This window comes from Panthera tigris, chromosome B2 (assembly GCF_018350195.1).
Source record: "Panthera tigris isolate Pti1 chromosome B2, P.tigris_Pti1_mat1.1, whole genome shotgun sequence".
Classification (NCBI taxonomy): Eukaryota; Metazoa; Chordata; class Mammalia; order Carnivora; family Felidae; genus Panthera; species Panthera tigris.
The window spans coordinates 11,107,051-11,121,897 of record NC_056664.1 but is presented as its reverse complement, the minus strand read 5'-3'; the positions used below and the strand labels follow the sequence as shown (position 1 = coordinate 11,121,897).

At 43.3% G+C, this 14,847-nt stretch overlaps 1 protein-coding gene across 6 annotated transcripts in view; it reads right to left on the bottom strand.

The window, feature by feature from the left end:
* DEK (DEK proto-oncogene) overlaps positions 1-9,077 on the bottom strand; it is a 30,415-nt gene extending 21,338 nt beyond the window's left edge. For 2 of the 6 annotated variants that reach the window (XR_006217477.1, XM_042985635.1), the window contains exons 1-6: positions 8,893-9,077; positions 8,323-8,482; positions 5,013-5,114; positions 4,655-4,764; positions 3,582-3,676; positions 1,679-1,799 (exon numbers count right to left, since the gene is read on the bottom strand). Coding sequence is in view for 5 of the 6 variants with exons in the window: in XM_042985635.1 (XP_042841569.1) it covers positions 1,679-1,799; positions 3,582-3,676; positions 4,655-4,764; positions 5,013-5,114; positions 8,323-8,473 (579 nt within the window). In the remaining variant the exon portion in view is untranslated. Of the gene's footprint in view, positions 1-1,678; positions 1,800-3,581; positions 3,677-4,654; positions 4,765-5,012; positions 5,115-6,261; positions 6,286-8,322; positions 8,483-8,606; positions 8,705-8,892 lie in introns of those variants that run through there. The other 4 variants (XM_042985637.1, XM_042985639.1, XM_042985636.1 and 1 more) reach the window with 3 other exon arrangements.
* Positions 9,078-14,847: the final 5,770 nt, after the last annotated feature.

Here is a 14,847-nt window from a genome sequence, read left to right as displayed (position 1 = left end):
GAAAATTCACGTCCATAACCATGAACTTAACAGCCTCCTAATACCTAAAGGTTTTTCTGATGAGACAGTGATTTTATTAATGACTTTTTGACAGTGTTTAATGGAAACATGCCAACATTTGGAAGATCTGCACAATTGAAAAAACCAATAATTTCCACCTGGTGAATGTTGGTTTCAGAGACCACATTACAACTAACCTTTAATAAACTACCACTGTGGAGTTCTGGTGGTCTGTCAGAGAATATCCATAATTATGTCAAAGTTTTTAAAGACACTCTTTTTTTCTAACTACATACTGGGTAAGGCTGGATTTTCTTTACATACTTCAAGCAAAACAATGTGCGATAGATTGAAATCCAGAGCAAATAACAATATAGCGGTCTTTTAAGACAGACATGAAGAGACTTGGAAAAATATAAAACAATGCCATTCTTCTAGTTTTGTTGAAAGTGTATTTTTCATATAATACATTACTTTTGTTAACATGTAGTGGGCTTACTGGTATTTAAAATTTTTTCAAAAAAATAAATAAAATTTTTTCAGTTTTACTTTATAACATAGTAAATATCAAAATAACCCACATAAACAAAAGCTTCTGGAGTCCTCATTAATTTTTAAGAGGGTAATTGGGTCTTAAAACCAACACATTCAAAATCACTGATTAAAAGAATGTAAACATATCCCTCAAAACCTAAACAACTTCTGAATGGCTTCTGGGAAAATGGTATTCAATTTGTCACATGAAATTCTTAAGTAGTACAGGTCTGTCCATAGTAAAAGTTTAAAAAATAGGGAATCTCTCATTTTTAACCAAATTCAAAACACATAAAAAACCCCAAAACCAAACCAAAAAAAACCCCCACCATAGCCCTTGGATTTATAGCTATATGACAAAAATATTCTTTATCTGTCTTTCTCCAGCTAATGGTAAATCATACCAAGAGCAAATAATACCAAAGTTCCAGAGCTATTTTCTGGTTCCTAATCCTTATGCCCTCTCCTCTCCCTCACCGATGGTTTTCCCCTAAACTCCTAGGTCCTCTAGAATTTTCCACAATTTCTTTGCTATCAAAATGAGGAAGATTATGAAAATATTTACTGACAGACTTAAACTGAAAGTGCAAAGTCAGGTAAGTAATACTTTAATAGACATTTGAAGTCAGTAACGAGTCCTATGTTAAACAATTAAGGCAAACCTAATCTGAATTTTAGGAAGAGTGGGGGAAAGTATAAGGCCATTTTACTTCCAACCATTATTCCAGTGTCTAGAAAATACCCAGTTCTATATGCCCATCTTATCTTTCCTCACCTGGTTGAAGGTTGCATATGTTCCCCATCCAGCCTAACACCTCACCCTCAATTCAACCTGTTTCTGTTCTTCCAGTTCCTTCTAGATATAAAACCCTGAATACTTAGTTTGTATTTTTGTCCATTTGACATTAACTTAGTTAATAATTATTTTTCTTAATCTTCTATCTTCTGTATCTGATAAGAAGACAAATCTATATGCCTCCTATGTTATTTCTATCATGAAACTGGTGCATGTTCTTTGAAAGCAGAAGACACTACTGAATGTTGAGAAGCAATGCTGCTAACAAACTAAACTGTTCCATAAAAAAAGAAAGGAAGGACAGACTATAACTGACTCATTACTGAAATAGTAAAAATTGGTCCTCACTTTGCCAGAAGGCTTTGGATGCATTAAGAAATTCAAGATCCTCTTCACCAGTTCGCTATTTACACCTGATCTCTCCAAATCAAGAACCTCGCAGATGCTCTTTAACATGGCATTTCTAAACCTAAAACAGAAAATGAAAGAAACCAAGTTTGTTATGTAGCAAAGTTTATAAACATTCTCCACAACATAAAGGCAATAGCTAACCACAGTCGCTCAGGTACAAACATTAAAAAAAGCATGGGGGTAGGGGGGAGGCGCCTGGGTGGCTCAGTCAGTCAAGTCAGACTTCAGCTCCCGTCATGATCTTACGGTTATGGGTTCAAGCCCCACCATCGGGCCCTGTGCTGACAGCTCAGAGTGTGGAGCCTGCTTCAGATTCTGTCTCCCTCTCTCTCTGTCTCCCACCCACTTATGCTCTCTCTCAAACATTAAAAAAAAAAAAAAAAAAAAAAAAAAAGACATCCAACCCAGGGGGCACCTGGGTGGCTCAGCTGGTTAAGTATCTGACTCTTGATTTCAGCTCAGGTCATGATCTCACGGTCCTGATATCTGCACTGACAGTACGGAGACTGCTTGGGATTCTCTCTCATTCTGTCTGCCCCTCCCGTGCTATCAAAATAAGTAAGTTAAAAATAAGTCCTTCCTTTAAAAAAAAAAAAAAGCATCTAATGTTTCCTAATAATCTTGATTAATGTATAAAATACAACCAGATAGGATTATTAATAAATTGAAAACACTATTTACCAGTTAAGCTTTTTAAATTAAAAAAAAAAATTTTTTTTAAACATTTCTATTTATTTTTGAGAGACAGAGAGAGACAGAGCACAAGTGGGAGGAGGGGCAGAGAGAGGAGACACAGAATCTGAAGCAGGTTCCAGGCTCCGAGCTGTCAGCACAGAGCCTGACATGGGGCTTGAACGACAAACTGTGAGATCATGACCCGAGCTGAAGTCAGATGCTTAACTGGCTGAGCCACCCAGGCACCCCTTTAAAGTTTATTTATTAAGAGACAGAGAGAATGAGCACGTGCTTGCAAGCAGGGGAGGGGCAGAGACAGAGAGAGGGAGAGGAGAGAGCCTCAAGTAGGCTCCGAGATACCAGTGCAGAGCCCAACTCAGGGCTCAAACCCATGAACCAGGAGTTCATGACCTGAGATGAAATCAAGAGTTGGACACTTAACCGAATGAGCCACCCAGGTGCCCCTACCAATTAAGTTTTAAAGGTAGTAAAGGAATAAACTAAGTCAATTCACTAGAAAATAACGTAAGAAGTTTTCAATACTATAAAATTCATGGACTTAATTTTTCTGGTTGGTGATTATAAGACCAGTGCTCTAACCCCTGAGCTATGGAGCCAAACATAGTTAGTGATTAAACACTAGATTTTCCCCTCAGCACCCCTACTGTGATGAAGGAATAATCATCTCTATTATTTACTATTTTTAAACTATGAAGGATTTAATAAACAAAAGCTCTTAAGAATATATCATCTTGCTTGCATTGTGGCAAAGAACATGTTTTCATCAAATTGATTATTTTCAAAATAGTTTAAATGGTACCTACAAGCTGGGGGAACAGAAAGGCTGGCGGGAGATAAAGGAGGGTGGTGGATTTTTCACTCTATTCCCAAGACTTGAATTTTGAACTGTCTGAATGACTTATTTGCGTATGCTTCTAAGAAATAGAAGCATTTTTTAATGTGAGTTTTCAATAATCTTAACAGTAACTACTTATGGGAAACTAATGAATATCCCAAGTTAATAGCTACAAAGAATGTTAAGATCTTGGCATTAAAAGCAAAGAATTAGCAGTCCGCTAAAAATGTTTGGATGGTCTTATTTAAAGGTTTAAAAATTAACTCAAAATACATTGATCAAAACACAATACATGTAAAAATAACTTACTTTTTCAACATTTCTTCCTTCTTTTTATATTGGACACTTCCTTTTTCAAATGGAAAGCCACTGAACTGACCCACATTCTTCTTTAATGAGGACACCTGAAAATGTTTCCTTTATTATTAATGCTATTTATTACCCAGTAATGTACATAAGAAAAATTCAAAGCCAACATTTGTATTTTCAAATCTGTTTCCCAGTTATAGTATTGGTTTATTCAACATTTCTTAACTCACAACTGAAAATAGTATTTGTCACTCAAATATTAACGTTATAAAAGGCTTAAAAATTTAATTCTTTAAAAATAACAATTTGAATTGAACAAATTTCCATCTGGGAATTTTTATTGACAATTAGAGAACTACAACTAAATGTTATCTGACAGTATTAGGGGATGTGGAAAGTCACTTCTTAAAAAAAGATCCTTTCCCCAAGTAATACACATTACTAGTAATATTTATTTCTTATATGAGAGAGTCATGGATTTTATTTTTTGAAAAGAACAGAAGACCTCCAAAATCCAAAAGTTATCCGATTTAACAGTAATGAGACTTGTGTAAATTAGATTGTAGTGAGATCAAATGAGATAACACACAAGATTCTAACATCAAACTTCACTTTGTCCTTGCAAAACCGAAAGCAGTTTCCTCAATTATATGAAATAGATTTGTTTTAACAAATCCCCAAAGAATTACCACCTAATTTATCAGATATTTGCTCAAAATGAGATACAATTACACTTTATCATTTTTTCTGAATAGCTGGAAACCTTCCCAAAATAAATTTCTTCTAATACATTTAAAGATCACTAAAATCACCACAATTAAAAAAATTCAGTTTGGCATAAAAACTATACTACAAAGCCTGGATATTACAATCCTAACTGCTAATATCCAACTATGTATTCTGTGATAAATCATTTAATAAATGTGTGTTTCAGTTTGTTCATTTGTATGGTACAGAAACTGAACTAGTTGATTGCTGAAGTCCTTTCCAGAACTAAAATTATATGCTTCTATCGCACAGTATTGCAATACATAAATATGTTACTAGATTAAAGACATAAAAAAGGTCTTAACTGTGCCAGGTCTGTTGTAAAGTAGTTTATGCAGATTTCTAAGTTCATCCGTTTTCTTTTTACTCAGGAAGAAATGTATCCTTTCAATTTCACAAAGTTTCTGTCCTTTTCCTAGGAAAAAACACACCGTGATAATTAAAGTTAAGCACTATTATGTGTTAATAGATTTACAGTTATTTTAATGATGGTTATTTTTACAGCATAATTTATTTATAGCATTTGCTCAATAGGGCAAACTAAATGAAATTATACCATTAATACATAACTACTTAGTAAACACTAAAAACTGAGCACTGCTGACCATAATTTTGATATTTAAACATTTTTAGTGTAAAGTGAAAAGAACAGAATAAACTTACCTTGTGCAATTGTAAATGGCTCTCTCTGTAAGGAAGAGACTTGCATGGTCAATCTCTCCACTTTTTTCTTTTCCCTCTTGCCTTCCACGATCAGACTCTTTTCTAGAAATTAATTTAATACTTCTTAAATAACCAGAGGCTTAAAGAACATACTAATTTTATTGGATAAACATATAAGGAAAAACTGCAGAAATCTCTAATACTTTACTCTTCTCCTGAGCATGGTTTTGAGAAGCAAATGAGAGATGAAAAATAGTAAGTTAACAACATCACTGAAATCTTTTTTTAGAGTAACATTTTATTTGCCTGGCAAGTCACAAGGGATCCAGTTTAAAAAAAAGATCAGAAAGCAAAAAACTTTTATTCAACTACAATCATTGCTAATGGAAGTCCAGTCACTTTGTGAACTATCACCAAGGCCGACTCTTTAATTAGACCTAATTCTGTTGATTGCAATTTAGTTTATGGTACATCATCAAATAGCTAGCTTGGGCTGAGTTTATAAGAACTTCAAAAAACATACAAAGAAAGCAATAATTCAGCAAGCTGACGAAAGAAAAACAAGGACCTTAGCTAAGGCAGAGCAGCCTAATGTTGCTATAAATAGGGCAAAATTCTACAAGTTCACATTTACTGCAACTGACTGGGAGGACACTATTTTGTAGTTCAGTAAATGTTTATAACAGTGGTCATAAATCATTCTAAAAAAAGTTAAACTGTTTATGGTGTGGACTGCTTTAAAAAAAAAAAAAAAAAGGCTACAGGGGCACTTGGGTGGCTCAGTTGGTTAAGCGTCTGACTCTTGATTTTGGCTCAGGTCATAATCTCATGGTTCCTGGGATCGAACCCCAAGTAGGGCTCATCAGCAGAGGGCCTGCTTGCGATTCTCTCTCACCCTTTCTCTTTGTGCATGCATTCTCTCTCTCAAAATAAACATTAAAAAAAAATGCATAAACATTTAAAAACATTAAAAAAGACATATAACATATACTTAAAAACTTAAACCTTTAAACTTAAATTTCTAAAATGATTTACACCCACTGACACAAATTCAGATAAAAAAGAGAACACTCTATCACTGAACGTCCTTTCATTCATTCAGCTGAATGCTTGTTTTGTGCAAAGCCTCACTAGATACTAAGGGGCGGGGGGATGAACAGATGATGAAGATACTGAATATCCTGAAAGACATCACGTCTACTGATGGTGTTTAGTCACAAATATACTCCAAGGAGAAGGCGATACACACCTTAGGAAAGATACAAATAAAAGTTCTCCGAGTTGAAGACGGTACTTATTTTTGGATTAAGGAAAAACGATCAAAACATTTGGAGGTGGCTTTGAAAGATTTGGAGACGTAAGGATTCGCGCAGAAAAAACGAGTAAGGATAAAGGGATTCCGGCAGGTATATTCTGGCAATGGTGTGCAGAGGGAAGAAAACACACTCTAAAGCAATCCCTGTTATCCTGCTGCTGAAACCCTGACAGACTTAAACCATTTGCTTGCCTCCGATTACCATCTATGAGCTAATGACTCTCCCGACCTGCATCCAGTCAAGAGCTTTCTAAGCTTCACATCAGCTGTCAGAGCCGCCAGTGGACAGCTCCCCTTCGTGTCCTCCAGGCACCGAACTCCCTGCGCTCAAACAGAACTCCGAATCCTCTCCACACTTGCTCACCTGTGTGAATTACGTTTTCCAGAAAATGGTAATATAGTCAGCTCGGCTGCCAAAGACACAAAGCTAAGAGTCATCTTTCATACTAGCCCCTCCCCACCCAAGTCAAGTCCACCCTTCTTTGGCAGACTGCGCTGTCCTGTTTCTGAGATGCCCCAGGAGTACAGTCAAATTTTCAGGGCTGACTGGGATAAAAACCTTCACAATTTTAGTTGCTCCACAAACACGTCAAAGGAAGGAAACAATAATCAATTAGAACAACTACAGAACTCCTTGGGGGTAATTCTGGAGGAAAAAAAAAAAAATCGCATTCTGAACGATCATCTGGCCCCTAAGCATTACTGTATCAGCCACAGGTAGTATTTTTTCACGATTTCTGTAATTTTTTTCCTGACAGAGGAGTCCATCATCCCTGTGGTATAGAAACTTGGTCTTTAAAAAGAGACTAAACAACAAACAAAAAATCGGAGGTAAAAACACTCAGAAAATTCTGGACTAATAGTTGAGATACTGCAGCCAATTTTTAGTTATTGTATTGTGAATAACTTGAAAATAATTTATAATTTTCTCCAACCGCTTCAGTACTTAAATGTGGAAATGCTCCGATCTCAGAGCACCTACCACTTCTAACAAACAAAAAGGCATGCCGTGTAATCTCAACCCAGATCGTAGGTATAAAATGCTGACCTGGGGCTGGCTGAGGCTTAAAAGAAATGGGACACTTAAACCCGGGTCTGGAAAGAACACTTCAAACTTCTTCCCAAGTTTGGCTGGAGCCACATACTAAACCAACCTAGACTGGCCTAATATCATCAAAGGACGCTAAGAGGACCGTGATACAGATTTTTTTAAGCGACTGGAAAACATTTTAGGAACCTGGCATACCCGGAAGTGGTAGTGCCCCGTGCATGTTGGAGAAAGTGATGCTCTATCAGTCCCGCATCCGGTAAGGTCCTCCTGCTTCAGGCCTCCAGGCAAATAATGGTTAACAGTGCACTCCTGCAACTCCAAAACTGAGACCGGTTTCGGAGCTCTTTCACAGTTCACCGCTTTCGTATTTAACTACTTTCTCGAGCAGCAACAGCTTTCGCTGGTGTTTCCCCGTGAGAGTGAACTCCCCCGAACCTCTGCAAAGGGCCTCTGCTGAAGTTCAGCAGATGCATGAAAAGTTGTCAAAATATTTCCAGGACTAGCATGAATAACGTCTTCACGTCTGCATGTGTGGTTTCATGAAAGACCTCGCAAGAACTTCAAAGGGCAAAACACCTGTCCTTAAATTAGCAGAAGATGAAATTAAAAACAGCAACCCTAGCGACTTCAAAAGCCAACAAACAAGTCTTAAAAACAGATCTGAAACTTAGAAACGTCCTGTCAAATGACGAAAACGTTACGAACGCCGATTGCTGGCCACAAGTCAACCGCAACTCCCAAATGCGTAAATAACAACGCCAACAGCTATTTTCTACCAACCGGAATTCACCAATTCTCTGCCACTGCTCAACACCAAAAAGGGATAAATCTCGCCAACATTCTCGCCAGAGATCCCTCCGATTCAGCGTCTCCAGGCGCAAAAAAGGAGGCAAGAAAACGGTTTTCTGTGAAATCCATCACCAGAGACGCGACTTTTCTCCCACCTTTTTCTTCCTCCTCCTCCTCTTCCTCCTCCTCGTCGTCCTCGTCCTCCTCTTCACTTTCCTCTCTCGGGCCGGGCATCTCGGGCTCTTTCTCGGACGAGGGCTGGGCGGGGGTTCCCTCTCCCTCTGCAGCTGGGCCCGAGGAGGACATGCTGTCGACCTGCGGGCGGGCAGAAAGCCACACGTCTCGGTCCCCTCGGCCCCGGCGGCAGGGACGGGGCGGCCACCGAGACCTGCCCGACCCTTCACGGCCCCAGGACGCCGGGGGCCGCGGGAAACCCGACCTCAAAGTTGCCTCCTCCCGCGGCCGGGACAGCAGCGCTTACTCCCCGGGGACGGCTTCCCTCCGGCTGTGGGCATTCCCGAGGCGGGAAACCGCGGGCGCCGAGCCGCCCCTCCCTCCGCCGGGCCCGCGCCGCCCCCCGCCCGCTCGCGCCGGCCCGCGCCGCCGCCGCCGCCGGCCGCCCCGCGTCCCCTCCCCCCGCCCCAGGCCGCCGTCCAAATGGCCGCGGCGGTGCGGGCGGGCCCGCGGCGCCCTCTCGGCCTCCTCTGCCCCGACAAAGCCCTCACCGCCGGTGCCGGCCGCCGCGGGCCTGGCGCGCGAAGGCACGAAGAGGCTCCGGGAGGCGGCGGCGAGCGCCGAGGAGGAGGCGCGCGGGCCGCTCTCTGGCGTGACGCTCGCGCCGCGCTCTCGGCTCCCCCGAATCAACAAGATTTTCAAAATGGCGGTTCGGGAAGGAAAGCGGGAATGCGGCGGCCAATCAGGGCCGCGAGCTGGGAGTTGGCGCGCGCGGGTGGGGGAGGCGGGGCAGCCGGGCGCCTCCGCGGGGAGCCCGGGCCGGGGTGGGGCGGGGCCGCGAGGGGTCGCCCCGGTGGCGGGCGGAGGGACGGCGCGCTCCCGGGCCGCGCGGGCCGCCGCGCGGGCTCTCCGCTGGGGAGGCGTGCGGGCCGCGCGTCCCGGCCGGCCGGCCGGCCGGCCGACCGGCCGACCTGGCGGGGCTGGCCGCGAGAACGCTAGGGGGCCTGCCAGGGCATTGTCTCCTCGGTTCCTGCCCGGAAAAGGGGGGCAGCCTGCGCCCGGGAGGGGCGGGCGGCTGGTGGTAGAGAAGTTTCCATCTCAGGAAGTCGCCACCTGCAGTATTTCACAGAGGTTGAAGGGATTGCTAAATGAGTGATCTCCATTAGGGTCCAGAGATCGTGCTGGGGGTGAGCCCTGAAACCGCTGTATTTCGGAGGACCCCATGCCTTGTTTAAGTTGCGCCCTAGGGAAAAAGACCCAACCACGTTCGAAGTTCATGTCACCAGAGACAAGTCGATTTCCAGATCTGTAAATGTAGCGAGTGTGTTTGTGCGCGCGATTTCCAGACCTGTAAATGTAGGGGTGTGTGTGTGTGTGTGTGTGTGTGTGTGTGTGTGAGAGAGAGAGAGAAAAAGAGAAAGATACTAGAGGAAATACGGTATTGCCCAGTAACACCCGTGAATGTAGGGTGTGTGTGTGACAGAGATAATAGAGGATGTCCAGGATTGCCCAGTCCAGACCCATAAATATGGGGGAGATAATAGAGGACATACGGTATTGCCCAATCCACGCTCGTAAATGTAGGGGAATTGTGTGTGAGATAATACAGGAAGTACGGTATTGCCCATTCTAGGCCCCTAAAAGTAGTGTGTGTGTGTGTGTGTGTGTGTGTGTGTGTGAGAGAGAGAGAGAGAGAGAGAGAGAGAGAGAGAAAGAGAGAGGGAGATAACAGGAAATACGGTATCGGCCACTCCAGACCCTCCTCCCAGAGTTCTAGGCCAGCTCCGCAGACACCTTTGAAAACTCATCGTTACCAAAACCGAATGTAGTATTTCTGCCCCTTTCTGTATGTGATGCCCTTCGTTTCTTCCCCCTACTCAACCACAGCTGTCCAAAGGATCCTATTACTCAATGGACTTCATGGAAATAGGATGAGTTAAATTTGCCTGAATGGACTCCAGATTGCAGGGCATAAATGAGACGTTTTCTTGGAATCCTCTCTTTTCCTTTTGTGCCCCTAACGAGAACAAACCAATTCAGTCGTTTCTACCCTCCAATCTTATACTATTTTCCCCACTTTACTGATGCCACTCAAATTCTGTTCACTCTTTTGCTTGGATTTCCACACAGCCTCACTGTTCAGGTGGCTTCCACATTACCACCCCCACCCCCCTGCTAGTCACACAGCAGCCAAGGTGACTTTTTTTTTTTTTTAATCTCAGATTGGGTACTCCCTTGCTTAAAACTCTTCAGTGGTTTCTTACCATACTTGGAAGAAAATTCAAAATACTTATGGTTCAGGGCGGGGGGTGGGGGGCGCCTGGGTGGCTCAGCCGGTTAAGCGACCAACTCTTGGTTTCAGCTCAGGTCATGATCTCATGGTTCGTGAGTTCAAGCCCCACATGGGGCTGTGTGCTGACAATGCAGATCCTGCTTGGGATCTCTCTCTCCCTCCCTCTCTCTCTCTCTCTCTGTCCCTCCCCTGCTTGCTCTGTCTCTCTCAAAATAAATAAACTTAAAAATATACTTACGGTTCACAAAGTCCTATGTAATCTAGTTGTTGACATTTCACCTTTCTGAGACCTTTGGCTGTTGCAACCACACAAGCCTTCTTTGATGTTCCCCCAGAAAGCCTGGCTCATTCCTACCTTTGAGCTTTCTACTTTTTTTCCTGCCAGGATCGTTTCTCCCTCCATCTTCAAATGGTTTGCACCTTCACATCATTTAGCTTTATGCCCATGTGCTTCTGCTACCCCTACGCCATCACTGTTCCCTTTCCATCCTTTTCCATTCCTTCATGTATCATTCAGAAGTATTTGCTGAGCACCTGCCTCCTGCCCATCACTGGGAGCTAGGGATCAGGACTAAGCCCCTGCAGTCTTCAAGCTTGCATTCTGGTTGAGACGATGAACAAATAAGTGACTGTATTGAGTGACTAATTTTGTTAAAGGTAAAGCAGGCTAAAGAAGATAGGAAGTACCAGTAAGGTGGACGGGACTTTATTTTGCATATTTGATAACTGTTAATAAGATGACATTTGAAAAGAGACCTTAAATAAATGAGAGTGCTGGAGAAAGACTGGAGATTCTCAAGAATCCTCTCACGTAGTGAATGTAGGGTATAAGAAGCAGAGAGGAGTCGATGATGACTTTTGTTTTCTGGTTCAATAACTAGAAGAATGGAGTAGCTAGTTACCTAGATGAGGAAGACCTCTGGTTGAGGGGTGGGGGACAGGGCTTCCTTTTTCTTTGATGGGGGAGGTGGGGAAGGGAATCAGTTGTTTTGTTTCGGACCTACTAGGTTTGAGATTCTTATTAATCTAAATGGAGATTCAGAATAGGCAGTTGGATGTGAGAGTCTGGCATTCAGGGGAAGAAGCTCTAGTCAAGATATAAATTTAGCACTTGTCAACATGTAGATGGTATTTAAAGCCCCGGGACTGGCTGATATTATTAACAGAGTGAATATGGTAAAGATGAGGAGAGGGTCAGGATTGTACCCTGGAGCTCTCCAGTGTTTAGAAATTCAGGAGAGAAAGGAGAACCAGCAAAGGAGAGGGAGCTACTGCAGCCAGGAAAGGAGGAGGAAAATCGTGGAAAGCTGTGTCTCGGAAAGAAGCCAGATGATTGTCTAAGAGGGAGAAAGTGATCACTTGGGTCAGAAGCTGCTAAACGATCAGGTGACAAGAGAACTGAGCATTGTCCATTGGCTATCACGATGATGCGTTATCAGTGACAACAGCTGTTTCTGTAGGGCTGATATTCGTGAAGGTGCCAGGAGTGAGGCTATAGTGAGACAGGTAGGCAAGAAATGGATTTAGACACTTTCTAGGAATTTTCCTGTTCAGTGGAGCGGAGAAATGGAGCAGGAGCTCAAAAGGAGTTTGGTTTTTAAGAAGGGAGAGGGGCACCTGGGTGGCTCAGTCCATTGAGCATCCCACTCTTGATTTCAGCTCAGGTCATGATGTCATGGTGGTGAGATTGAGCCCTGCGTTGGGCTCTGCACTGGGCACGGAGACTGCTTGGAATTCTCTTCTTCCCTCTCCCTCTGCCCCTCTCCCCTGCTCATGTGTGCTCTCTTTCTCGAAGAAGGAGAAGAAGAAGGAGGAGGAGGAGGAGGAGATTACTGAATGTTCATATGATGATAGGAATGAATCAGTAGAGAGGGGGAAAGTTCATGGTGAAAGAGAGGGAGGGGACAGGAGCTGGAGCTGATCTAAGGTAGGTACGGTAGGGATATCAAGTTGGCTTCTCTGTAAGTGGATACTGAACCAGAAGTTGGGGTGCAGATAGTTATGGGAGATCAATACCTGTGAAAGGAAGGGAGGGATGCAAGATTGGGCAGAAGAAGAGGTCACACCTAGGCAGAACTGATGAAGCCTCTGCCAATCCCGTGGGGAGCTCTCGAGGAGTGCTCTTCAGAGTGTCCTTCCTGGTCGGACTTTCAGAACCCCGTCTTGCTTAGCCACTGCGTGCACGCCACCCCAGAAAGGGCATGACTTCAGGCCAAGTGACTCCATGGCTGCAGCAGACCTGGAGGGAGCTGATAGATGGGCTCTCTGTGGCTGCGCAGCAGGTACTGCCTTGACGGGGGATCTGGGTGGCACATCTCCATGTAGACCACAAATGAGAGGTTGTCCTTGGATGGGACAGTGGACATTTTCTACACAGTAACGAGAGAAAGTAGAGCCTATGGGTCCAGGCGCTGGGTGGGGTTTGGCACACGAAGTGGGAGTTTTAGAAGTTATTCCTTTACGTTTCTCAGTGAAAGCAGGAGCAGAATCACTGACAGCGAGCGTGGGAGGAGATCGTGGGAGGTTTCAGGAGAGAGGAAATGCGAGCTAGTCCTGGAGAATGGGGATGAGTGGATTAGGGAAGGTAGTGTGGTTGCCAGGATGCTTCAAGAAGGACCCAGTGACATTGGTGTTCATGAGGTCAAAGCACCAGTTAGGCTTATGGTTTTCCTCCAGCTATATTCATCTACTTGGGAGTAGCTGGGAATATGGCAAAGGTTTGGGTACAACCAGGTTGGGATTTTGCCAGGCAAGTACGAAGAAAGGAGAGAGGGAGGAGCGAGTTGAGGGTATGGACAGGACACTGGATATAATGATGGAGCACAGAATCTGAGCTGAGCAGGGAAGAAGGTCAGGCAATGAAAGGGGTGAGACTTAGTGAAAATGGGTCAAGATCCAGGATTTCACTACCCAAAAGTTTTACTGTCTGTCTTCCCCACTAAAACGTAAGCTCCTTGTAGCCGCAGGCACTTTGGTTTATTCATCGCAGTATTCTCACCCTCTGAAGCAGCCCCCCCCCCCCCCCGCCCGCGCATAGTTAGCGGTTAATGAATATTTGCCAAAGGAATGCACACCTAATTCTTATTACTCGCTCATCACGAAGGTTCAGAACGCTTTTCGTTTAACGTGACGAGATGATGTGTTAGGACTGGGCAGGTTAATTCGGCAAAAGTTCACTTTACAGCAGTTTAGCGGCTTTGTTTAACCTCAAAAGTTTATTTCTTATGCTATAAAGCTTTCCATCAGTTGAGGCAACTCCCAGGGCTTCTATTCAAGTGGTTTACTCATTGCTCTAGGCTACTTTGATCTTGTTGAACCGCCATCTCTGCACAAGTGCTTGGAGTTCACGGGGCTAGGGGAATAGACCAGGAGGAGGACTCATTCCTGCTCTTCTAGGGTTCTGCTCACTGGCCAGTGGCCAGATTAGTCATAAGACCCCACGGAACTGCAAGGAATCCAGGCAACATGGGGGCACATGTGGAATAATTGGTGAGCGTTGCTGTCTCTGCACATAAGGGTCTGATAATTGCAACCAGATAAGGCACAGTTGAGATGAACAGTGCTTGTGTGTTGGTTTTATTTTGGAAATACTAACAACGCTGATTCTTAAAACTTTTTTTTTCTCATTTTGGCTTGAGAAAGTTTTTACATACACTGCACACATATATCTATCTTTCTCATACACATATCTAACTCTTACATGCACATATCTATCTTTCCCAGACCATAAGCTTCGCGGGCAGAGACATGTCCATGCTATTTATTATTCTCTCCCAGTTCCTGGATCAGTGCCTGATTCATAGTAGATACTTTAAAAATATTTGTTTAATTGAAATGAACCCTTTCGGTTCTTAGTGGCATGAGTCTATTGTTTGGATGCTATTTAAAGACCTTCCAGCAATATATCAACTCAGTAAATTAACATGGCTTGAATAAACTGATGACCAGATTCTTATTTAAACCTCGTCATAAATATAAATATAGTGACCCATTTGGTCCTTCTAAAAACAAGATATCATACTCTATTTTGGTAGAAAGAAGCTGGCCAAAGTACACAGTTTAGTAATTTGAGATTAGGTTTGAAAATACGTGACTGCAACAATATCCAGTTGGTTGATAGACTGGATATTCTTGCTGTGACAATGGCCAGGGAAGGCTGTTCAAGGTAAGCAGTAGGAGAAGTCGAGGGAAATAGTGGTGTGATTATAAAAGT